The sequence below is a fragment of the Urocampus carinirostris genome, chromosome 3 (genome assembly GCF_059441175.1).
Source record: "Urocampus carinirostris isolate Australia breed hairy pipefish chromosome 3, RoL_Ucar_1.0, whole genome shotgun sequence".
Lineage (NCBI taxonomy): Eukaryota > Metazoa > Chordata > Actinopteri > Syngnathiformes > Syngnathidae > Urocampus > Urocampus carinirostris.
This window is the reverse complement of record NC_142351.1, coordinates 59,579,992-59,605,896: the sequence shown is the minus strand read 5'-3', so window position 1 is coordinate 59,605,896 and position 25,905 is coordinate 59,579,992. Positions and strand designations below refer to the sequence as shown.

At 40.1% G+C, this 25,905-nt stretch overlaps 3 protein-coding genes across 5 annotated transcripts in view; 1 reads left to right on the top strand and 2 right to left on the bottom strand.

Annotated features, from left to right (window-relative positions):
- Positions 1-953: 953 nt before the first annotated feature.
- On the bottom strand, positions 954-12,372 carry LOC148370280 (YTH domain-containing family protein 1-like). Of its 2 annotated transcripts, none has more exons than XM_088332761.1 (6): positions 11,944-12,372; positions 9,141-9,165; positions 8,805-8,884; positions 4,121-5,710; positions 2,116-2,160; positions 954-2,025 (listed from the first exon to the last, which is right to left on the bottom strand). In XM_088332761.1, the coding sequence occupies exons 1-6, from the start codon at positions 11,968-11,970 to the stop codon at positions 1,999-2,001; spliced, it is 1,794 nt and encodes a 597-aa protein (XP_088188887.1). In that variant the 5' UTR covers positions 11,971-12,372; the 3' UTR covers positions 954-1,998. The 2 variants fall into 2 exon arrangements, with proteins under 2 accessions (XP_088188887.1, XP_088188886.1); XM_088332760.1 differs by having other exon boundaries at positions 4,112-5,710; positions 11,944-12,371.
- A 1,089-nt stretch (positions 12,373-13,461) lies between these two features.
- birc7 (baculoviral IAP repeat containing 7) lies at positions 13,462-22,826 on the top strand. Its single transcript, XM_088332765.1, has 7 exons — positions 13,462-15,008; positions 17,925-18,024; positions 18,124-18,205; positions 18,345-18,390; positions 19,654-19,863; positions 21,264-21,329; positions 21,411-22,826. Exons 1-7 carry the CDS (start codon positions 14,516-14,518, stop codon positions 21,617-21,619), a joined length of 1,206 nt encoding a protein of 401 aa, XP_088188891.1. The 5' UTR covers positions 13,462-14,515; the 3' UTR covers positions 21,620-22,826.
- Positions 22,246-25,905, bottom strand: part of nkain4 (sodium/potassium transporting ATPase interacting 4) — a 77,080-nt gene continuing 73,420 nt past the window's right edge. For both annotated transcript variants that reach the window (XM_088332762.1, XM_088332763.1), the window contains one exon: positions 22,246-25,674. In XM_088332762.1, coding sequence (XP_088188888.1) covers positions 25,665-25,674 — 10 coding nt within the window. In that variant the 3' untranslated portion in view covers positions 22,246-25,664. The remainder of the gene's footprint in view (positions 25,675-25,905) is intronic.

Sequence of the window (25,905 nt, the reverse complement as noted above, 5' to 3'; positions counted from 1 at the left end):
TACATCTGGAGTAAATCACGACTATGTGTGTGCGTCTGAAAGATACATGTGTACATATTTTGGAGACAAATCCCCTCCTTGTGAATGACGTTTCGCTATTATGTAGAATACATTTTCAGTTGCAGGAAGTACTTCCTATTAACCATTTACCACTGGTAAACGCGACCATAATTTATCGCATCGTCCATAATTGCTAAGTACAACTTGCATTAGTACACATTTCATAGTTCCCTGTTTAAGTGTAATGAGCACCTGTTCATTTAGGTGCGACACTTACGGGGCGATGACGCTTCACACAAGAATGTCATACAAACTAATGCCAGCGGAAGTTAATCAGGAAATAAATACAGTGGCAAAGCGACGCCACCAGAGAGCAGTGTCAGCGTCCATTCTAAGCAATTCATGAAACATGGCAACAATTTACAAGCATTTCACCCAAATTCAAGCACGTTCCAATCCGTGAAAACACACAAAATTCAAACATTTAAGGATTTTAGGCGCCCATGCGACGATTTGCTCCAGCATTCTGCTTAATGATACTTGTGGAAAAGTTATAGGCAGCAAAATGTACCTGTGAAGCCCATCGATTGTTGTTAAGGGATGACATCATAGCTGGTCAGGTAACAAACGGCAACCTGGCTGCTAAGTCAAATGACAGTAAAATTGTTTTGCCTCTTATTTCCTACCCCACAATTCATAAAGGAATGTAATTCAACATAAGACGCACAATGATGAGGTCGTACTCTCCATTTTGATGTTAATTCAAGCTCACTTCGGTGATGAAGTTTCACTCAATTTAAATGCGTAGCATATCCCGTTTCCGTCTTGACACGCGCACGTCATAAGATTTAGTGTCTTTAAATCTATTGTAAATGTAGCACACTGCCCCCTCAAAAAAAAAGAAAGATATATATTTCATCAGTCCCAGCCCCCAAAACAGGAAACACATAAACCACATTTCACTTTTGTTTCTTATTATTTTCTTACACAATAGTAAATCAGATACAGTTATTAGATTATACATTTTTAGGCGTCCTCCGTGAATATATTGGTTCATATACGTTAAAGCTCAACAGGACAAACTGAAGATCGTGGGCAGAGGGAGACAAGGGAAAAAAACATGGGGATTAAGACAGAATGGTGACAAACAGAGCAAGCCCTTCCCCAATTTCATGAACACAAATTGTCAACCTGACAAAATCATCCTGATTGTGGAATGGAGAGTAAACATCTTGCATTGTTGAGGAACATCCAAAGAAAGCAAATGCAACAAAACTATAGTGTACAATTTGATGGCATGTTACTTAAAAGAGCGATTGATGGGGGACTTTTTTAAGTCCCTTCCCAGAATTCCACTGTGAAATGTCTCGAGTCTTGTGTGATGTCACACGATCCCTGATTTTTCCAACAGCGTCACTGTTAGCAGTTCAAATACTGTGAAGAAAAACAACACTAACGCTCCAGAAAATAACAGCTAAGGTTATCAGTAGTAAGTCAAAAAATATAGTTTTTGTGAGTTCGAATGAAAGCAAATCATTGAAGTTTAATCATTGAACAGTTCCAAGATGCCCCAAGATTATCCAAACCTGTTGGCACAGTTGACTTGTAATCGTGGAAGTGCTGCCCTCAAGCGGACAAACTACTAGGTGGCCAGTCCTGATGTGACAAAAATTATAAAGTGGCGAATTCATTCTGGGAGATGTAGTCGAACCCTGATGCAGCTGAAGAGATGAGACGACAGGAAGCAGTCGGCGCAAGAAACAAATCAGATGACAAGACGGGAAGTTAACATATATTTTTAACCTTTGAATTTAAAATCAGGTAGCGCAATTATTCTGTTGGGGAGAAGGAATAAAAGGGATTGACAAATGGATTGATGTCAGAGAATTCTCAGAATTTGACAAGAAATTTGACAGGCTTGTTTCATTTTATATTCTTCTGTCTCTTAAATCAATAGTGTCCTAGTGTAAATTGATCAAAGCAAAAATAAACATTCTTCTACTGTTTATTCCTGCTGGGGCGCTCCTGTTAGGGAAGAAGACAAACAACAAAAAACATAAATGAGTTTTTTGGATAAGAATCAAGCAAAAAAGAAGCAATAGAAAAATGTCTGACCTGATCCAAGCGACAGCGGCTCTGAATCGGAGGAGGTTCAAACGTCTACCGGAGAGGGAAGAAAAAGTTTTCTGTTAGATGCTAGCTGGATTTTGGTTACATTTAAATGCTAACACAGGGGGTCACCAACTGGTTTGAAGCGGAGAGATACGCGAAAGAACATTGAAACCGAGCAGTTGCCAGCAAATTGAAGGTTAAATTGAATGTTTGCAAGTGGAAGAAGCTGAAAAACCAACTTCGACAAGTTTTTATCTGTGTGTTTTACTTAGTAAATGTGATTTTAAGGTTCTGTTGGTATAAATATCATGCGTGGACTTGCTCCCTCATATCCCCCAGATTTAATTTCCCTCCATGTTCCAGTCTGGATCTTTTGCTCTGAAAATGCTGGCCTACTTGTGATCCCAAGAGCAAAGAAGAGAACCGCAGGTTTGAGAGCGTTCTCCATTCGGGCCACGGTGCTTTATTCCGCTCATGTTGGGGTTTTTGAGTTGTTTCTTGCCCTCATGTAGGTTTTAGATCAGGGGATGGTGTGATAATTGTCTTCTAATAAAACCAGCTACAGAGAGTGTGCCTTTTAACATGGTGCGCCTTCCTAAAATATGTAAAAATATGGTGATTTTAGTGGTGAAAGCAGATGCTAATATGCGTTACTTGTAATTATTTATATTAAATGTATTTGTTTTTGCAACGCTAGCGCTTACCGTAGTTTTAATTCCATGCACCTTATAGTACTGTGATTCATCATCAGATACAACAAAGAGTTGTTCCCCTCGTCAGGCTTTTTGGGTTTATTTCTATCTTTTAGGACGACTTTCTATTGTGCCCGTTTTCAAAAATTGGTCTGTTAGAGTAACCTGCTTGATTTCCTTAAATTTCAGCCTGATCAACAACATTGAGCTTGAAAGAGACATCGTATGCAAAATGTTTATTCTTCATAACTTGAGTTGCCGTTAAAACTATGAGGAGGACTGAATTTAAACTTTATAACATAAAATCAGGGGTTTCAAATTATTTCACAAAGTGCCACATCAACGTAATGGCTGTCCTCAAAAGTCATGATGTAATTTTTAACTGTATCCACAGCCAATGTAATTGGTATATCACATAAATGTAACCATTCCATCGTGTAAAGTAACTCTAAATTTATCATACAAGTCAAAGACATTACAGTTGAAAGAAATGTCACTACACGCATACTCTTTAAGAGTTTTTTAATCAAATACTGCAATAAATACACAGAAGCTATCCAACTACAAGAAATTTGAGACCCGAGATGTTTTTCAAGCACATATTTTGCTCGACAAGAGAAAATCCAAGTTACGAGAATTTTAACAAGCTACCACAAGAGACCATGGCTTTGAAATATTTTTTTAACCTCTAATTGCTGTATTTTCATTTTAATTTACTATTAATGTGTTTTTAGTGATAAGTATAATGTGTTTATAGCAACTCCTTGCTTCTGCACACGAGCCTTTGAAAATTATTGTACTTTTAAAACATCCATGTAATGATTTGGATATTGATACGAACATAAATTGTGGGTGTCTTTGTGGGTTAAGAGATGTGGTTTTGAGTTTTTTCCTTGCCCGCATGTTGGTTTAAGATCAGGCGATGGTGTGATTGTAATCCTGTGCGGTTCTTTGAGACATCTTGTGATTAAGGGCAATAGAAATAAATGTGACTGCATTCAATGTTTTGTGATTGTGGTCAACAACATTGTCTACTGATCAATCATGATGCAAATATGGCAATAAACCACCGTAATGCCTCATGTATAATGCACACCCAAATGTTTGAATTATCTTTAGGTCAACAAAATGTAAATAAAAATGGTAATCACTATTTGAAAGATTACATAATGCACGAAGAAAAAATACCTGCCAATAGGGCAAGATCTTTTTTAGCCCAAAGATTTGAGTTGGCAAACCGTTGAAATGAAAAACTGTATTTTGAGCTTTTCTTCATCCTTATTCCAACACAGACTAGGTTTACCCACCTTACGCACCTCCTCCTCTTCTTCCTGCCTTTTCTCATAGTGAGAAAAGTCATCAAAGATGGAGGTGGTGTGTCTGTAGCTGGTGATGATCTTCAGCACCTGCTTGGCCTTCTCCAGAGGAACCTCTTGTGTGTCGCGAGAGTTGGTCACCGGCTTGTTGTCGTTATTCTCCAATCGGATGTGGCGGAGTTGGCTATTGGGCACGTCCTTGACGAACAACCAGTGGACGTCAAACTTGCCCTTCCATTTGTCTTGCGCCCAGACACCAGCGCTAGTTCCGTAGTCCACGGGCGAGCGCATTTCGGCCACGCCGCAAAAATGCCCGCTGCCGTTGACGCTGAAGAGCAGGTAAACGGGCCCTTTACCGCTCATGGCGCGGAAGGCCGAGTCTAGTCGCTTGTTGCCGTGCTCCGTGCTGCACCAGATGGAGTACTTGATGGAGCGGTGGATGTCGTCTTCAGAGTAGCTCTTGATTATGAAAACGCGCCCGTTCTTCATGTTCCATTCAAAGTCCTTGGGGTTGTAACTGTGCGAAGCGCGCAGCTTCTCCAGCACAGGGTGCGACTCGCCGCCGGGTCCTTGGTTGGCACAGGTTTGGGGGCCGCAGTTGGTGCCCCCGAAAGGCGGCATCATCCCGCTGCCGTCCAAGCTGGGGCCTCCTTGTCCATAGACTTGGTTGCGGTTGCGTGGGGCTACCCAGCGAGTTTGGGCCTGAGTGGGCTGACTGTGGTTTTGGTAGGGTGGATGTGTTGGCGGGTGGTGATGCTGTAAGGCCAATGGCTGCATCTGAGGTTGAAGCAGAGAAGGGAGAGGTGGCATGGGAGCCTGATGGGGCAAAGCGTGAGGGAGAGCGAGAGGTGGTTGCTGTTGCTGGGGCGAGGCCACTTTGTTTAAGGGTCCCTTCTCCCAGGTGCCAATGTTCATATTGTGTTTGATCGGCGGTGGGGGCAAAGCCCCCCCGAGGCCTGCCAGCCCGGGTTTGGCCTTTACCTTCAACTGTTGCTGCTTGGCGGGCTTGCTGGCTACGGATGCCCAGGAAGTTGTTTTGGGAGGAAGCATCCCAATGGGCGCTGCCCCGTTCCCCGCAGGCGCTCCGCCGATCACAGAGCCCACGGCCTTGACAGCCGCGGCCTGTCCTGTGACATCCCCACCGATTTTCAAACCCACCATGCCCTGATCCAAGCTGTTCATGCCAGGAGCTTTGTTGAGCGTGTCGCTGTGAAATCCCGTCTGCCCGTCGGGCACCAGCGTGCCTCCAAGGGAGCTGGGTGGGTAGTTGTAGCTGCCGCCGTAGGCGGAGCTTTGAGTCTGCTGGCCCTGGGAGCCACTCGTGCCCCAGGCAGAGAAGGCGGGGTTCTCAGGGAAGAAATTAAACCGGTGGGGGTAAATACTGCTTCCAATGCCGCCAGGCTGCCCGAATACTGTGTCCGGCATAAAATGATGGTCGCCATTGCTAAGGGGTCCATAGGGGGTGAGGTATGGTATGGGGGGATCCCCGCCTGTGGACCATGGGGCATCACTGAGCGGGTATGGAAAGCCGATGGAGGGGGCGTAGTAGCTGGACACATAAGGGTCGGTGATGGACTGGTAGCTGTTGTTCTAGATGCCAGACAGAGAAGTAAAACACATATTAGAGTGTAGGTGTTGAGTTTAAACTTTAGTAGACTTTCAAAATAAGGAGAGGATATAAATATATATTTTTAACCTGCAAGGACAAAGAGGGTGGGGAGCCTTTACAGCAGGGGTCGGGAACCTATGGCTCGCGAGCCAGATGTGGCTCTTTTGATGATAACATCTGGGTTTAAAAAAAATTATCGTTTGTTTAAATGGATCCATCGATTTTCTATTGATCATGTCTTGTGCAGAGTTGCAGTTGCACGAGCGACTGTCTATTTTAATTGGATGATAATACCCTATGTTGGCCGTTACTGGGGGCACAGGTACACGCCCCCTTTTGCGTCCATTGGCACTTGGCCGTTGGTCATTAGCTCGAAGCTAACTCTTCGACGGAGAAGATGGCGAAACGAAAAAAAGATGATGAATATCGTACATTTCAGGATGAATAGACCGAAGAATTTCCCTTTGTGAAGAGGTATGCCTAATTTGCAATGACAAAATTGCATCGATGAAACAGTCGAATGTGTGTGACACACGCCATGCCTCCTTTGCACAGTCTGCTTTTGCACAGCAATGTGCGCTGGTTGTCAAGAGGAAAGGTGCTCAGCCGTTTTACGGCTTGCCTCAACGAAATACGGATTTTTCTTGAAATGAAAGGCAACGAGCATCCTGAGGTAGCGAAAACTGAGTGGCTCCTCAGGTTTTATTATCTTGTGGATATTACCGAACATCTAAACCAGCTCAACGTTAAAGTGCAAGGCGTTGGAAATACAGTGTTATTCCTTCAACACGCTGTGTTTGCTTTTGAAAACAAGCTGGAGCTCTTCATCAAGGATTTTGAAACAGGTCGCTTACTACATTTCGAAAAACAGAGTTTACAGAGGCATACACAACAAGTGAGCCCACTCAAAACATCTCCACCAGCTAGCTGGCTTCACATCCAGTCTCCTCCAGTCGTTCAAAGCACGCTTTGGAGAATTTTGTGAGCACTGTGGTCTTATTAAGTTCACCACCCATCCAAACGAGTGTTCACTGAACACAGCCGACCTGAGCTGCATTCCTGATGTCTCCCTGGTAGATTTTGAAGCAGAAGTGGCTGACCTGAAGGCCTCAGAGATGAGGATGAGCAAGTTCAAATCACTGAATGAAGAATTGGAAAGAATTGCACGACAGAAAGCGGAGTTGGCGAGCAAGCACATGAGGACAGAAATGGACAAACTTCAACCCAAAGACGAGCTGATTCTCAAAGCTTGGAACGCGCTTCCAGTCACATACCACACACTGAGGCGTGTGAGTATTGGTGTATTGACAATGTTTGGATCGACGTATTCATGTGAGCAGTCATTTTCACATCTCAAAAACATCAAGTCCAACCTATGATCACGTTTAACGGATGAAGGCCTCAATGCCTGCATGAAGCTTAAACTCACCAAGTACCAACCAGACTACAAAACCATCAGCAAATCCATGCAGCACCAAAAGACGCATTAATGGTGAGTATTATAACATCATTATTTAAAATAATAAATTAAGACGCTTGTTATGCTCACATTTAATTGAATTCAGTCTTAAAATGTATTATATGGCTCTCACTGAAACACATTTCCAAAAATTGTGCTTTTATGGATCTCTGAGTCAAAAAGGTTCCAGACCCCTGCTTTACAGTGTTCCTATAGCTTAAGGCAAGTTCACAATTTTTTTAAATGCCTTTTGAAATGAAAACTAAGACCAAGTCGACAAAAATAAACAAAAACAACACAATTAAAACAAACAAAACAAAAACACACATATTCATTGAAGACAGTACATCGTGCCTAGTACACATTAGCTGGCACAGCTTTCAGCCCTGGCGAAAAACGTTGGTCACACTGCCACTTGTCTTTAAATATAAGCATTCTTATCAATTCATTCACATTTTTGTTTGCATTTTAGACATTTTAATGCCAATTAAGTCCTTATTTCTAGAAGAACGAATTAAATGGCTTTAAAGACTTTAAGGAGCCGCGGGAACCCTGCTTCTGATAAAATAATTCCATTGCCTGTTTTTGCCACCGCTCAGTCTCCTCTTTTTATTAAATCATTAACATTACAAAGAAACAAAATCAATCAAACTGTGTGGAAATAAAGAACAGCAACATTAATGTGTCTAAAAACAACCAACAAAAGAGCTCAATAATAGTCAAAATAAGGAACTGAAATCGAATGAAATTTCCTTTGCATTTGTTCAATATTAAAAACAGATAAACTTATCAGTAGGGCTGCAACTAACGATATGAAGAACATGAACATGAAGAACGGGCGCGTTTTCATAATCAATATTCGACTAGTTGAAACGATTCAGAAAAAAGGTACAATGAGAAATACATCTTTAATTAAACATTCTGCAAATTTTTACAAAAATTTGAGAAAAATGTGTTACCTACAGTGCACGGTCAGAGACTTCTAAGCAGTTTGAAATCAAACGCTTTTATGAAGTTTTGAACGTTTTATCATTTTGTTCCTTCGGACTGCATGCATTTCATTTCTAGTACGTCGGTCAGGCAGTCTGGCATGACACTTTCTCTTATATAGTACAAATATACGCGTATAAAATTTACAATGCATGTCATTAAAACTGCATTGGCTTAAATGTTACTTGAATTTTACCTAGCCGGGTCAGACCCCGTACTGATTAACTGTCCGACATACTTCTTATCAAATGTTCACGCCTCACTGTGGTACTACCATGATACGTGAGGTCTGTTTTTCACACTTTGCAATTAAGTCTTTACTTATCATATCCAAGCTAAAATACTCAAACATTAGAAGTCTTTGTATACATATTTGATGTTGACGCTGACATTTTCGTATGTTACCGCTCAAGACCGAGACGCTTTTGTGCATTAGCAACTCTAAGCAGAGATTATAATGATGTTAGATGCCCCACTCTGTTAGAAAAACATGTTTGGCGACTACAGTCGACAAAAGAATTAACGGTTGACTACTTTTACTATTGATTTTTTTCAACAACGTCAACTAATCATTGCAGCCCTATTAGAATGTCGTGTTTCTTTCATTCCTTTAAAATGAGCTGTACCTGAGTTGATTGACCGGTGAGGTAAGGCTCGAAGTCGCTGTCATGGACAGTCTCCTTTTGATGCAGTGAACCATTTTGCACTAAAAGAAAAAAAAAAAGGAAAAATGTTACTGCAAGAGTACCAAAACATGCATGATTTTTTTAAAGGGCAAAAACATTGTATAAACAAAAAACTAGCTAAGGAGTCAGTAAATAAAGCTTGTCAGGGTTTTCAGCACCTGAGTGTATCCTGCCGTTGCTAATTCACGTTGCCGTGGCAACGAATGATCGCTTGCTTTGCATGCAAAGCACACGCATCGTTCTAAAATCAAGAAAAGACAATCATAGCTCACTCACCTTTCGAAGCTTGTCCCTTTGATCGCTGGAGTCACATGTGGAGAGAAGGAGGTATAAGGAGTATTAATTGACCAGTAGACGTCGCTGTATTACGTTTTGCAACCGAGAACGAGTGCTAAAAAGCACAAGGAAATATACACTCTTTGGACACTCAAAGCAGCCAAACCTCACCATTTCTGTCCGCCCCAATTTTTTTCTCTTAGCCTTTCATAAGGTTTTTGGTTTTGAGTACCCGTGGCACCAAGGTGGCGCAAGTCTTAGCTCATTTAGGTGAGGCTCATGTTAATGTAAATAGATACATTTTTTTTACCTACAAGTATTTAAAAAAATATATAGTTTATATAGGAGTTCATGTATTTTTTCATATTTTTTTGATCAAAAGTGATGTTTTTAATGACTAAAGTTTGTTTTCTGCAACAAGGACATACATGCCAACCTTTTGACATTCAAAAGTGGTAGATTTTATTGCCCGCTCTATTTTTAAGCGCAAAACACAATCTGTCTCCTGAATGTAAATACAAAAAACATTCAACAAAAAAAAAAAACATGTGCCAAGTTAATTCATTCACAGACTTAGTGTCGCTTCAAAATAAAGCAGCAAAATACTGGTCTCGAGTCAAGATTTTTTTGTTGTTGTTGAATTTGAAAAAGCGATAATTAAAAAATACATAGAGGGTTCTTAAAGGTACATTGTGTAATATTTGACCACTAGATGGCACTGTATTGTCTGATGCAAACGAAAACCAGTGCCATAAGAGCACAGCAGTAAGATGGCAGACGAACATGGCGGCGACTACTAGGTATGGCTTATACTAAGTAAACGAAATACAATTGTTTTGACCTATGAACGTTTATAAAAAAAATAACGTGTTCTTGATTGTATTTTTTTTCTACAATTCAAATCAATGTTTAATTTATTTTTTGTTGTACCTCTAGGAGACACTAAGTATTACACACTGTCACTCTAAAGCACAGGTGTCCAACAGGCGGCCCAAGGGCCAGATCAGGCCCACTAAGGGATTTAATCCAGCCCGCGAGGCAACACTCAGAGAAGCACAAGAGAAAAACAAGCTGCAGGTTGAAATATGTCAACTTGATGTTGCCAAAGCCAGGTGCCTCACAAAGACACTATACTTGTATTAATCTCTCTCTCACACACACACACACACACACACACACACACACACACACACACACACACACACACACACACACACACACACACACACACACACACACACACACACACCTTTCCTCCCACTCCCACTTGTCTCTTTCTCTTTGTGTCTTTTTAACTTATTTTGTGCTAACTTCATTTTTTTCCTTTTCTCTCTTTTCTCTCTTCCTATCCTTAGGCTTTCTTTTCTCTTTTCTCTCCTTCTGTCTTTCAATTTCTCTTTGGATTTCTTTCTTCCACTCCCTTTCTTTCCCCCTCTCTCACAACTTCTCTTTTTATCTCTTGTTTCTCAAGCTCTCTCCCTCCCTCTTTCTTTGTCCCGCCCTGTCTTTTCTTTTCCTTCCCTCTTTCTCTTATTCCTTTATCTATCTTTTTCTTTCTCTTTAATCTACTAGTCCGGCCCCCGACAGAATGTTTGTTATATAGTGTGGCCCCCCCGAGGTAAAATGAGTTTGACACCCCTGCCCTAAGGGGAGAAAAGCGGTAGTGTTGGTGAACATGTACCAGTTGCAGCAAGATAGATAGATAGATACTTTATTCATCCCTGTAGGGAAATTCACACTTCCAGCAGTATCCTTGTGTTGAAAATAAAACAATAATAAGTAAAAGGAATATAATACATAAATACCCAATTTAACATGTTGATATAGAGTATTTAAATAGTGCTACATAAAATACACACTGTAATAAAAATAGGGTAAAATGCAAATGTAGGGGTGTGGTTTAATGTGCGCTTTTACTCGCCCGGGTGGAGTTAAAGAGCCTCATGGCATGAGGAAGAAATGATCTCCTCAGTGCGTCCGTGGAGCAAGACTGTGACAGCAGTCTGTCCCTAAGGTGTGGCTCATGTTATGTAAAGAAAATGCAGATTTCTCGACCTAGGAGCATTAAAAAAATGCACATTGATACGAGAGTTCACGTAATTTTACTGAGTTTTTGTAAACAATATTGTTTATTATAATGAATGACGCTATATAATACACAATGTCCCTTTATAGGCGATGCGATTCGGGGTTTTACTAATAAATGTGATTTCACTTGATAATTAGACTTGATTCCTGTGCAATTTTTATGTTTCAAATATTTCTAAAGTATAAACCTTTCTGTAGCAACTTTTGCTGTTTGGTGTTGTTTTTCGAATATAATAGCATCGTAGTTTGGTTGTCCTCTACGTATTCCTCCTACTATTTGTAGTTTGAAATGTCAACGCAATTCTTGCAGATTTTTTTACTTTGGCAAAATAACTGCCTTCTCATTTCTGATCTAGGAATATGTTAATGATTAAAATATTTGACACATTCTGGGAGGAAACTATGAGCTTTGACGAACTCGTTTAAAGTTTGCACCGCTGAAAAGCTGCAATTAAGCGGCGTTTTGCTGGTTAGCTTTAGCGTTCGGGGTTTCGCTGGGGTTCGGCGTCCACGTTTATTGGCGCAACGTGGGGACATTTATTCAAAAGAGAGGACACGAGTTTCCTTAGTCATTTTAAACGATTTTTCTCGGATCCTACAAGCGTGAAGTGATGTCACAGTGCGGGCAAGCGAGGCGCTAGCTTCGCTCCTGAGCTAGCAGGCGCATAGCTAAGCTCGCCAGCTCTCCACAGGCAAAGGGGTACGTGTGTCCTACCTGAGGGTCAACGCTTGCGGTAGACATAATTCATGAAGCTTGTCCCTGTGTCGTGTCAAAGCCCGGCCCGTCGACTGGATTTTGTGCTCTGTACTGGGGGAAGTGAGTCGGCAGCGGGCAGGCGGAGGTGGTCGCCTGTTAGCAGTGGTTGCTAGCTGAGGCTAGCTGTAGCTTGTTAGCGCTCGTAGCCCAGCTGCGCTTGCGCGTCTTTTCCCAACTTGCACGCTCCACTCAAGCAGGAAAATGAAAATACAGTCTCTGTGGGACTGAGGTCCAAAAAAAATCACAAAATGAATTCCAGGCTAAGTGTTGTCTTTCCGTGTTGCTTATTTATTACTTTGACACTGTGATTTCTGGAGCGGATGAGAGGGAAAAGGACCCCCCTTGTGTTACGTGAAAATCCGGCACGGAACTTCCAGTCCGGCACCGTCCAAACTTCCTCGATTGCAGAGCAGTTAAAGGGGCAGTGTGTAATATTTAGAACCTCTTAGTGATACCATACATGTCAACCTGTACGTTTTTGCCGTAAAAAGGACGTTCATTAAGCATTTTAAGACGTGTACGACGTACAAGAAAATCTGTACGGAAAAACGCAAATTTGTCCATTATGGGTACCATCCGGTATACACCGACTATCACGAAGCGGCAAATCAATCAAGTCAAACGAGTTCGCCGCGGTAGCCTCTATCAGGATATTTTTTTTTCCGTTCCAAACGAAGCGAGTGGTTTGATGCTACTGTGCGAATGCATCTGCCGCCTCCGATTTCATGTGGTAGTTATGTAGTGAAAGGAAGTCTGTCTCTTTTTAGACAAATGCCTTTTTCGGCTCAACTCATTAAAGAGAGCCGGCTCTCAAAATGCTCTCTTGCTTTGATGCATTATATTACTAATCATTATTGTTGTATAAAGAAGTTAAGAAAACAAGGAAGTATAAACGGAGAAAATGAAAAAATACATGTTTGTGGTTATCCCTTTAATCAGTATATTACCAACAATAATTTAATGCAGAAAATGAATTAATAATTTGAATAAGAAAATGTATTAGTCTACTTAATTATATTTGAATGTATTTTTTTCTTTCTACAGTGAACGTCCAAGCTACTTCATTTTTGATTTTTTTTTATAATAAACCTCATTCATGTCGAGCAACTCAGAATCTCACAACAAAATGTTAATTGACAATATATATGATATAACGAAACACATGTACAATATAACATATTAAACTACATGAATAAACACTTTTGGAAAAACATATGGTGTAAGATTATTTTGTATTTTGTAAGGGAAAATACAACATTTTGTAAGGGCATGGAGCCGTGGAGGTTGACAGGTATGTGATACAAAAAAGCCTTTCATGTAGTAAAGAAAAAATATTTCGATTTAAATATCAGGCAAAACACCTGATCCATCATACTGGGATTATTTTTTTACTTAAAACAAGTCATAGGTTGAGAAATTTGTATTTCTTTTGCATAGTGGAATCCATAACGAGTTGTCTCTGCCATGTTTGTCTGGCACCGTACTGCTACGCTGTGCTCTGTGCCACTGGTTTTCGTTCCACAATGCACCTCTAAGACAGGGGTGTCAAACAGGCGGCCCGCCGGCCGGATCAGGCCCACTAAGGGATTGAATCTAGCCCGTGAAAAAAAACGCTCAGAGAAGCGCAAGAGAAAAATGAGCTACAGGTTGAAATATGTCCATTTAATGTTGCCAAAGCCCGGTGACTCTCACAAATGCTGATCTTGTATTTCTCTCTCTCACTCTCTCTTCCTCCCCTTTTCTCTCACTATCTATCCCTCTCTCTTTCACTCTCTCTTTTTCTCTTGTTTGGTTCCTCTTTGTCTCTTTCTCTCTGTGTCTTTTTACCTTCTTTTGCTCTCTCTCTTTTCCCTCTTTCCCTCTCTCTTTCTTGCTTTCCCCTCTCTTTCTCCCCTTCTCTTTTCTCTCTTTGTATTTATCGTTGGATTCTGTTCTCTCTTTCTTTCCCCTCTCTCACTATTTTCCTTTTCATCTCTTTTGTTTCTCACGCTCTCTCACTCTCTATTTTTCTTTCTTTTTTTGTCCTCCCCCTCTCTGTTGTTTCTCTCTCGTTTTTTCTCTCTCTCTAATCAACTAGCCCGGCCCCGAAAGAATGCTTGTTTTATCGTGTGTTAAAATGAGTTTGACACCCCTTCTCGAAGTTACTTTTTTCAATTCGTCGCTTTTTCAAATTCATATAACAAAAAACCTCTGACGGCCTTCTAGTAAATTGAGTTTGAGACCCCCGAAGTAAAACCCTCACATCATTTCAAGACAATAATCGTCATATGATCAGAAAAAAAAGCCGAATGCGTTCAAGCATGAGTTGTTTTTTGAAAGCAAGGCAAAGGGGCCCGTTTAGCCGCCAATGAGCGAACACTCCATTATGGGATGTTGTTTTTGTTTTGTTTTCCTTCCAGAAGGTAGGCTACCATAGGCTACCACACAAGCCCCCACAGAACATCACCTGTGGAGCGCTGCCTTTGGCTTGCTTTGAGCAGGTTCTCTACTATGGACGGCATAAGGGGCCACAGGGCAACCACGTGCAGGCATGAACGACGACATCAGCACCATGATCTACATCCTGGAGGATCCTCAGATGCGACGGGAAGGCGAGAGGCTCCGCACTTTCCGTGGTTGGCCTCGCGACGCACCCGTGGCCTGCAGTGACCTTGCCAGGGCCGGCTTCTTCTTTTTGGGTTCTGGAGATAAAGTCCAATGTTTCTGCTGTGGGGGCATACTGAGACGTTGGGTGTCAGGAGACAGCCCAGTTGCTGAGCATGAGCGCCATTTCCCCACCTGCAGCTTCATCCTGGGACGCGCCGTGGGCAACGTGCCGTTGGTGGACGGCCCGCACGACTCCGTGGACGGACAGTTGTTGAGCCAGTTGCAGAGGTTAACAATGGATGAGCAGGGCGGGTCGGGGCAGGCCGCCTACCCCGAGATGGAGGGCGAGGCATCCCGGAGGGCCACCTTCGGCGGCTGGCCTGTGGAGGCCTCGGTCCGACCCCATGTTCTGGCCAGAGCTGGATTTTTCTACACAGGTGCTCTTTTCCTGCCACTGCGAGTGATTCTGGGACAGATTTTTAGTTTTGAACGCGGGTGAGCTCTCATTGTGGGGGGCGATGGACATAATTGTCCTGTTGAGTCATGATGTTGTAAAAAGAAGGTCCTGGACTGAGCTGGTGCGGCAAAAGCAGTGAGGACAGTAAGCGGAAACTTTTGGGGGAGTTTTTAGCAAATCCAAACAATCAGAAGTCACTAAAGGTCAACAAAACTGAACAATGCAGGGGTTACCAACCTTTTTGAAGCTTAGAGCTACTTTTTGTTACTGATTAGTGTGAAGGGCAACCATTTTTATATGCATTTCTAAAATAACATGTTATCCTTTGTTCTCGATTTACAAATCCCTTAACCACCTTAGTCGTTAGGAAACCACTGAGGACACAACTCTGGATAGATACTATTCTCCACTGTTGACGGTTCCTGGCCTGCTTTCGGGTTGTGGCTAAGTTTGCGGCAGTCTATTCTCTAACGTTGTCGGCCCAGTTCTGTTCCTGTCTTCATTTCTTCTTGCTCTGTGGAATGATCTTTGCCCGACCTGATGATTCTGTGACGTGGCCATACCAATGCAGTTCTTGTATGCGCACAGTTGACAACAATTCTTAATTGGGTCCAATATGCCCTCCGATGGTGACGCACACTGCCTTGTTTATCACATAGGCTATGTAGCTGATGCATTGAAGATTTCTGTAGCATCACATCACCTTGGCCTGGATATTCCTTTCTGGTTTTGCTGTGAAAATAATGTCTCACAAGCGTAGAGGAAGGTAGAAGTAACCAGAGCTTGCATGAATCGGATTTTTTATTTCAGTGCTTTTTCCAGCTATGTCCCTCATGATGGATTTAAGTCTGGCAAATGTGGCTGTGGTTTGAGCTATCCTAGCCAAGATTTCTGGTTCTGACCGCTCTTTTGATATGACTACTCCAATATATTGTTTATTACTGTTATTATCAGATTGTAAGTATTAGAGGTTAAAATAGGCTCAGTAAACAACTCATCACCATGCCAGTTTGAAATCAAGTTTCTTAGAAAATCAAAATGACCCATGATATGTTTTCCAGAGCCAGTCGATGGGCTTCTAGGGTGGTCTTAGAGGGCTACCTCGTGCCCCTGACACCAAGTTAAACACCCCTGGTTTAGAACCTTTGTTTGCTCCTTTACAAAGTCTCGTTTCCTAAAGCCATCGCTGCATAAAAATAACCAAAAAATTGCAATAATTGTCCGAATAACAAATGGCATTGTCTAATATCTCATTTGCAGTTGTCCAATATTAAAAAAAGTATAAACTTGTCAAAAAAGCCCAACTTAATTAAGCTATAGCTACATAAAATAGCCCTTTTTTTGCAGTTTTATCATAAATGAGAAATTGCTGCAAACTAATTTTGACCCATTGGATAAAAAATGCGCATTTTTCTTATTATAGTCTGTTTTACCATCTTCCATAGCAACAACATACTAATACTTAAAATGAGCATTGTTTTATTTTTCACATTTTGAATTTGATGACAGTGTCTCATCCATTCAAGTACTCCCTCTCTCATCTTAGTAAAAAAATGTATATAATTCAGATTACTTTTTATTCCCTAACTTTGTTTTTAAACAAGTGCTTCGGCGCAGAATAGCAAGTCGTAATTTTATCTTTGCAAAAAAGCATGCCGTTTTTTAGTATTTTTGATTCCTTCCAAGTAATTCATATTATTTTTTATATACTAATTATCTGCCTGAGAGGTAGTACATAAATATATATGAAATAGCTTATTTTGTTTGAGGTAGCTATTCAAGACTCCACTACAAAAAAATACTAATATGTATCATATAATATAAACATCTTGCACCTAATTTTGCTTATTTTGATTAATTTCTTACTTTATTAAAAAAACTGAAAAAAAGTTTGAACCTAACTAAACATTTCGATGTTCCAAAGGCAGACCATTTTTGTTCATTTTTAGTATCCATCCATCCAACCATTATCTGCACCGCTTATCCTCAGTAGGGTCGCGGGGCAGCTGAAGCCAATCCTCGGGCAGTGGGCAGGGGACACCCTGAACAGGTTGCCAGCTAGTCGCAGGGCACACAGAGATAGACAACTCACTTGCTCATTCATACCTAAGGACAATTTGGTCTGGCCAATTAACCCGACATCCATGTTTCTGAGAATGTGGGAGGAAACCGGAGTGCCCGGAGGAAACCCACGCAAACACGGGGAGAACATTCAAACTCCACACAGGAAGATTCAATCTCATGACCTCACAACTGTGCCGCACACGCGCAAACCACTGCGCTGCCGTGCTGCCCCGTTTTTAGTATCATTTTTGTTATTTTTCTAGAAAAAAAGAACGTGAGAATATAGAAAACAACCTGAAAAATCCCTGAAACATTTAGTAACCCCAAAAAAAAAAAAAAATGTCCCAGTTTTTTTTTGGGTAGTGTAGCCTGAAAATGGTAAAAGTAAGAAAAGGCCCATGTCATATTCAGTCCAAACGCCAACCCAAAACGATAAAAAAAAAAAGATAAGTTGAGGAATGAGCTTACTGAGGCTGTGATCATGAGTTTAAGCCACAAGGTAGCGGCATTGAGTAGAAATTGTTCAAGTTATGGACACCACCTATAAATCAAACTGGATTCTATTAATGTCACGAAATAAACGAAGAACCACAGCTGTTTTCCTTCTTCAAAAGTTGTGCTCGTACGTTGCTGGTCAAAAGCATGGACTTACACGCTATAAGTTTGATACAACTGTGGCGCTCTCACCCTAACAACAGAAAATAAAATCCAAATGTAGCAGCAAAATCATCCAATTTACATGTCGTCCGTTCAGTGAGTTAGCCAGAATGTACGAGTAAAACAGCTAACTTGTTTCAATCGGCGATATTTTGACCAGCATCTCCGTTGCCAGGTCACAGAGACAACGTTAAGTGCTTCTACTGTGATGGTGGACTACGAAACTGGGAGCCCGGAGACGATCCCTGGCAGGAACATGCTAAGTGGTTTCCACGGTAGCCATAAACATATCCTTTATTTAGCTATTTGAAAAATAATACTTCCCATATTCAAGTGATACCAAATAATGGCATATTGTTTTGACCTTCTTTCAGTTGTGAGTTTTTAATCCAATCAAGAGGACAAGAATACATCAACAACATCCAGGATTTGCATTTTCCCCTAGGTGACAATGTGGTGAGGCTTTTGTTAAATTCCATTTTTTTTCCCAATTCTATGCTAAAATGTCGTTTTTGTGAGAATCATTGTCAATAATTAGCACCACAACTGAATTGTGATTATCGTTTGGTCATGTATTAAATTCCACATTCTACAGGGGGGCTCACAGACGTCCACTGGCAGAGAAACAGGTTCTGAACATAGTAAGACATGCATTATAGTGTCAATGTTTGCTGTTTTGCTTCCAGCGAACCAAACCTCATCTGATTTTCGCTAATGCAAAAAGAATAAGTTGTGGCTGCACCAGAAGTTCCCTTTGTTTGGATTGTACAACCGCAACAAGTTGTTACTTAAAGAGACCTGATTTATTTGCAATAATTAGAATTATAATAATTTTAAACATAGAAGCTTAATGTTTCAAAATGTATTGAAACTGGTAAAATCATCATGTTTCCAAGTACAATTTTTACTAGCATGTAATTTTTCTCATTTAATGTACTCTTTTTACCTGGTGATTTATCTAAAGAGTTATCATTAATCAGTAAAACAAATAAGAAATAAAGATAAAATAAATATATATACATATAAATTGAGCAAAACTATGAGTGTTCAATTTAATTAATGAACTCTCATTTTAGGATTATATTTTAGATTTTGGTAAAAAAATAGGAAAATAATAGTTGAATTGAGTTGGAATTATTTTAAAACAATAAATATGTATTATTAATTATTAGTGTCTTTTCTATCTTTGATTGTTTTCTTATTTTAAGATTTATTTTAATAATGACCAGTCAAATAAGAAAATAATAATAAATAAGATAAGCATAATTTTCTGTTTTTTAAGTTATTTTTTCTTCTTTGCAGTGCATCCAGCAATAAAAGAAGCAATTTATTTCACTACGGGAATAAAATATTGCCATTTTTTCAGATTTATTGACTTGTTTTAATATGTATTTGAAGTATTATTTTTATAAATTAAGAAAAATCATTTAGAATGTTTTTAATTGCTCAAGTAAAATAAGAAAATAACACTTAGTAGAAACACTTTTATAGTATCTATTTTTTGAATTGTTTTCTTCTTAACAGGGAATGCAGCAATTAAGCTAATCAAATCACATCTAATGTATTTCATTACAGGAATAAAATGTTGTTCATATTTATCATTTAATTTCTTTAAAAGGATTTATTTTTCGTGTTATTTTTCTAAAGCGAGGAAAAAAAAGCTATTTAAAATGTGCAAAATTGCGTAGTGTCGAATTGTATATAATTTGGCTCACTTTATGTAATATTCTTCATTTTTAAATATATAAAAATATACAAAAATAACAAAGATAATACTTTAAATAAGCACAGCTGAACAGAAACATTTTCATTGCAGAATTTCGTTGCAAGAGCAATTCTTATTATGCTTAAGGGCTACAAAACCTCGAATGTTTCAAAGCTCCTCTGGTTGTGCCTCCTCTCATACGTGGTAGGAGGTTTGGCGTCTTCGTCAGTTATGCTCTCACCGGTGGTTCAGACGGTGCTTCAGATGGGCTTTCAGCCTGGCCTGGTGGAGAGTCTGGTCCAAACCAAGTTCCTTCTCACAGGCCAACAATACTTGCACGTGTCCACCCTGGTCAGTGACGTGCTGCAAGCTGAGGAGGAGGACAGACTGCGAAGGCCTCAGGGCAGAGGTATGTAACCTAGATTTGGATTTTTTTCAGCTTTTATAAAGGACCTGCTCATCAATAGCCGACTGGGGAAAATGGATTGCGGCTGTTCATTTCAGGTGGAAAAAATGGAAAAAAGAGCCGCAAAGCATGACATCATTTTATTATCTCGGCCCCTGCTCGCAGCAATAGTCGACTGGGAATAATGGATCAAGGCCAAAACACTGCTGTTCATTTTAAATGGGCCACAATGGTACTCCTCTGGGTCCCAAAACCCAGAAAAAAGTTCCATGCCGTGCCCTGGTATTAGCAATAGTCAACCGGTTATAATGGATCCCGGTCACGATTGTGCATATAGTTTTTGTTCTGCCAGAATGGGACGCCTTCCAACAAATGTGCATTCTGCCGGTCCCCGCTCACAGCAATATGGGATTGGGGATAATTAATTGCAGCTGAACAAGTGCAGTTTATTATAGGCGTAAATACAAAAACAGAAAAACAGGAGGCACTAGGTCCTACAAAGGTGTGCTGTGCCGGTCCCAGCTTGCAGCAATATGCAATCAGGGATAAAGGATTGCAAGTTCACAAGTGCAGTTCTCTTTTTGGTGGAAAAAACGGAAACGAGGTCTGACAAAACTGCTGGCTGCTGATAATAGTTGGCGGAATATTTTTTTAAGCAGCGATATATACCAGTATATATATATATATATATATATATATATATATATGGGCAGCACGGGGGCGCAGTGGTCAGTGTGTGTGCGCAGCACAGTTATGAGGCCATGAGTTTTAACCTCCTGTGGGGAGTTTGCATGTTCTCCCTGTGCTTGCGTGGGTTTCCTCCGGGCACTCCGGTTTCATCCCACATTCCAAAAACATGCATGTCAGGTTAATTGGTCCAAATTGTCCCTAGGTGTGAATGAGCGGGCGAGTGAATTGTCTGTCTCTGTGTGCCCTGCGATTGGCTGGCAACCAGTTGAGGGTGTCCCCTGCCCATTGCCCGAAGATAGCTAGGATGGGCTCCAGCACCCCCGCGACCCTACTGAGGATAAGCAGTGCAGATAATGGATGGATGGATATGTATATATATATATATATATATATATATATATATATATATATATATATATTCAATATTTCTGAGCCGTAGAAGAAACGTTTCATCTTACACTACAATACACTACAATAGTCAATTTTTTTCTAATACAATATTACTCAATGTTGCTTTACACTGCAAGTAATCTTGTTCTTCATTTTGTATCCAGATTTGTGCCGTTTCACTTTTCTGTGGTCAAGGCAGGCAAAAAAAATAACAAATAAATGATAAATGTTAACAATAATGAATGATGCACAAAATATTATTTTATGCTTTTAGTGTAGCTTATCAAAAGTAACTACATTTGCCACTTTTTTTTCTACCATAGCACCAGAGCCTGATTGGAGGGAAAGACCTGAAACAGAGGAAGTGAGGATGCAACTGAGAGACAAAGGTGAAAAATGCCTTACAACACAAAGGCCTTGATATTTTTATTTTAATAAAAAAAATATATATATTCACATAGCTCCTCCAGTTTCAACAGTGGGGGAGCCCAGTCCTGAAGAGCTACTGAGGCAGTTGCAGGAAGAGAGGACTTGCAAAGTTTGCATGGACAAGCTGGTGTCCATCGTCTTCATTCCTTGTGGTCACCTGGTGGTGTGTGGTGACTGCGCTGCCAGCCTGCGCCACTGCCCCATCTGCAGGGCTGTCATCAGGGGCAGTGTACGAGCCTTCATGTCATGAGAACTAAAAGTGGATTCTAAAATAAAGATTTCAAGCTGCTTTGATTTTCTTTGTCTGTGCATTTAGCACAAGTTTGTAACTTCAATGCAAGTGCATCGTTTTGGCATGGAGGGAGGTGACCTCTTTGTTTGGGTCTGATGCTCCCTCTTCCACAAGGGCGCTTAATGGGTTTGGAATTGGATAGGTGTGTCCAATCACCACACACCTGTCCCTAGTCACCCTAAGCCTTTATAAGGACATTTTGGACAGAGCCTGTTGTCTGGTCATCATCCATTTTCACCATCCATACTGCCATCACCTTTTTCAGGTTCTATCCTTGTTTCTGAGGTTTGGTTTTGATTATTATATTATTAAATAGCATGTTTTTTGAGCATCTTGCATTGAATCCTTCTTCTCGGTGTTTCGGTCTACCGCAAATCCTAATAGTGTCCTCAACAATATCATGCAATTGTTGTTTTTTCCCCACCAATATTAGATCACTTAAAAAAATATACCATGCCCTGACTCCCCACCAATGCCAAAACCTGTTTGTTATTCTATTAACGGAATTTTGAATAGGGAGCACAGACAAGTTATTCCCACTGAACAAATATTTGACCCAAGCTCCCCTTTTGTAGACATGACAGTGCTGGAAGACCTTATTTATTTTATTTACATGGACATGGCAACAATATGGCAAAGTCAGATCACATTCAGTTGTACACAAATTGGAACAGAAAGTAAAAAAACAAAAACATCAAAATGAACATGAACAAGGGTGTGTCATGTATTTTAAGAAGCTATGTTACAGGAAGGAATGTGTTTAACAGTGTTACATTTCATTTTGACACTTTACTGAATAAAATGTGTGCTTGCACTGATACACAACGAACTGTACTGCTGGCAGATGTTATTTTTCATTTTTATGTTTTGTCCTTGTAAAATAAGGGTAACACCTAAAAATTAGCATTTTTTCCCCAGCAAAAATTATTTATACCGGTACAAAAAAATGACCAAAATAATCTGCAGCCAGGTCATCATAGAAGGGGGGACTACCTCATGTGTGGCCCCTTCTCAAGGTTTCTTCATCTTTCTTATTTTGAGTTTTTTTGGTGTTTTTCCTTGCCCTCATGTAGGTTTTAGGTCAGGGAATAGTGTAGTAATAGTCTGTTTGCAATAATCTGTGGTCTGTGCAGCCTTTTGAGACTCTTTGTAATTGAGGGCTATACAAATAAACATGACTTGACTTGAAGTGGCCGATGTCAATTAGTTAATTCCAAGTATAAAGAATCACATTTTTTAATGATTGTTAAACTAAAATATTTAAGTGAGTGATATATCTGCCAACAGAAACAAAACTATTTTTATTTGGACAGTTAATAATTTTACTTATTTGTCAAAACCATTTTCTTCATATTTCAAAGTCTGTGTGGAGTAATCGCCAATCAGGAAATGTCCTACCCATTTTTAATTACAACGTCCTAATTTAAAAACTACTTCAATAAAAATGTACAGTGCCATAGAAAAATATTTGCCCCCTTCCTGAATACAGTGTTTTTTTGCAAAATGATCACTCACAAAGGTTTTAGATCACCAAGCCATTTATACTATCACATAGAAACCACTCAAGGAAATACAAAATGCAGTTTTGAAATGTTGATTCCATTTATTAGGGCGCCCAAAAAATCTAAGCCTATCTGGCCCTATATGAAACAGTAGATGACCCCCTTGATAAGTCAATAAGTAAAGATGACAACAGTAAAATATCTTGTTGGCGGTGTGATGGTCTAGGGCTGACAACGATCCGAAACACACCAGCAAAGTCCATCTCTGAATGGCTCAAAACAAAAGGAAAATGAAGGATCTGGAGTGGCCAAGTCAATGTCAGGTAAAAATCCAATTTTCATGCTATGGTGTGTGATCTTAAACGTGCATTTCATGCTAGAAAACCCTCCAATATGGCAGATTTGGTATAATTTAGCAAAGACCAAAATTCGCCTATAATGTGAAAGACTCATTACCAATGATCGTAAGCATTGGATTTATTTTATCGCCAACTCGCTATTGGGTTCAGGGGGGCAATTACTTTTTCACATAAGGCCAGATAGGTTTTATTTTTTGTTGCCTTAATAAATAGTATCAACATTTCAAAACTGCATTTTGTATTTCCTTGGCTTGTCTCTGTGCAATATTAAAACTGGTTTGATGATGTAAAAACCTTTGTGAGTGATAAATATGGTAGAGGCAGATACATCAAGACATACAGGCGTAATAACACTGTATTTGCCTTCGGACCAAGGAAGTTTGACCAATTGCCCTAAAAATGTTCCATTGTATGTTTAAGCGGAAGTTTGTGGGCTGACCGAATTTGGGGGACGTGACATAGCCACGACCATTAGCAGACGTCAGCTATTGACAAGACGATCTGGGAGTAGAACAAAAGAAAGGAAACACATTTGTTGGCAGCTCTTTTGATCCCCAAGCTTCAAAACATAGCCAAAAAAAATCAAGAGCTTAGCAAAAATACAAACTTGAGCGATAAAAAAGTGGGCGTCAAATAAACTGCTGAACAAAGCATAATTTCCTGTTATTGCATATGAATTTGAATTTTTAAAAGCCATTGTCGATCTAGGACAAAAAAAGAATAATTTATATCCATATACTATACAAATACTGATAAAAAGAAACACATTCTCCTCTTGCACATAAACGAGTAAACACTAGAGGGCAGTAAGGCAACAGTGGATTTCCCCCGCCCATTATGTGACAAATAACAATTAACCACAAGTGTTGAAACATAAAAAATAATTATGTAAACGTTATAGGGTAATCAATTCTTCCATAATTATAGCTCACAGGTGCATAAATATTGAGACATGTTCATAACTGTCATCATTTGGTCCAATTACGCCTGATGTGAAATGAAATTTTAAAAAGTGGAATTGTGGCACGCTTCCATCTTAAATTTGAGCTTGTTTCCACGGAAAGCACAATAAGCAATGTGTCCCATCACTTTTGGTCCCATGAACAGGCAAAAAAATGGGTCGGGGGTGAAACATTTGAGAAGGGTGTGGCAGAGATATGTTCCTGTACACTCTACAACCCATTGATAAGTTTATTATCTTGGCTGAATTAAGCTTCAAATCGTTGCATGAAAGAAGGTTTTTGCTCTGCTGTGGTGATTTATTCTGTACAGCTAGTGTGCTTCTGAACAGACTTACAACTAGGCTGAGGTCATCCCGAAAGATACATCTGGCACTTCTTCTGTCTTGCTAGTGAAAAATGTGTGAGTTTTATATCCCTAAAAACAGTATCTTCTTGGATCTACAAAATTCACATAGGTCACCATTTTTGACAAAGAATTTCTCCAAAAGATGAGAGATTTTCATGCCTGTTATGATTGTGGTTTTTAGCTCAAATATGACGATTGTGTTTGAGTCCCATAAAATACGAAACTGAATTTTCAGTACTTCAATTTCAAATGTTCAGGAGAACCTGCGTTAACATCCTATAATCACCTACCATATTTATTTTATTTTTACTTGGCAGTGTTTGAAAATCATCAATAGGTAAGAATTCAGAGATCAGAGCTGAATTGGTTAAATTTGCACCTTTTGATACATCCTAATATTCACATTTTGTCTATTTTGGTGATGCCACTCTGCAGATCGTCTTTCGGTGGGTTCAATCCGCAAAAATTCAGCAGTCTGATAAGAATTCCTCTCGAACTGACTTGGGCATGCAAAATTAGTTTCTCTCCGTCACGGGTTGCCACACATCAGGAATGTCGAGCGACGTCAAATTCCAAACGATTTCTGTGTTCTTTTTTAGGTTGTGTGGATGGAGAAGCCACAGCACCTTCCCACAACTTTTGCGATACAAAACATTGAGCAAAAATCGCTTCAAAGTTGACACGACTAAACAGGAAGACAATCAAAATTTTTCCCATGCAGTCCAGCAGTGAGTGCCATAGTTGTAAAAGATGGAGGGATGTCACGTCCCATGTTTGCAGAAACGACATTTGGTCGGACCAAGTCGCTCCCCTCCATGACAATTGAGCTTTTATTTACGTAGACCTGCAAAGAAAAGATGAAAAACGTCAGAAAGGTGAATACAACTCACTAAATCACATGACCGAAGCCTACTTTATGGGCACAGGTGCGTCCAATCACCGCACACTGGTTCGTAATTATCCTGGCCCATTATCAGAATATTTTGGACAGAAAACTTTGCTACATCATATTTATTTTTTTGTATCCTGTTTCTGGTTTGTACATATCCACTGCCACACCTGGTTGGTTTTCTTT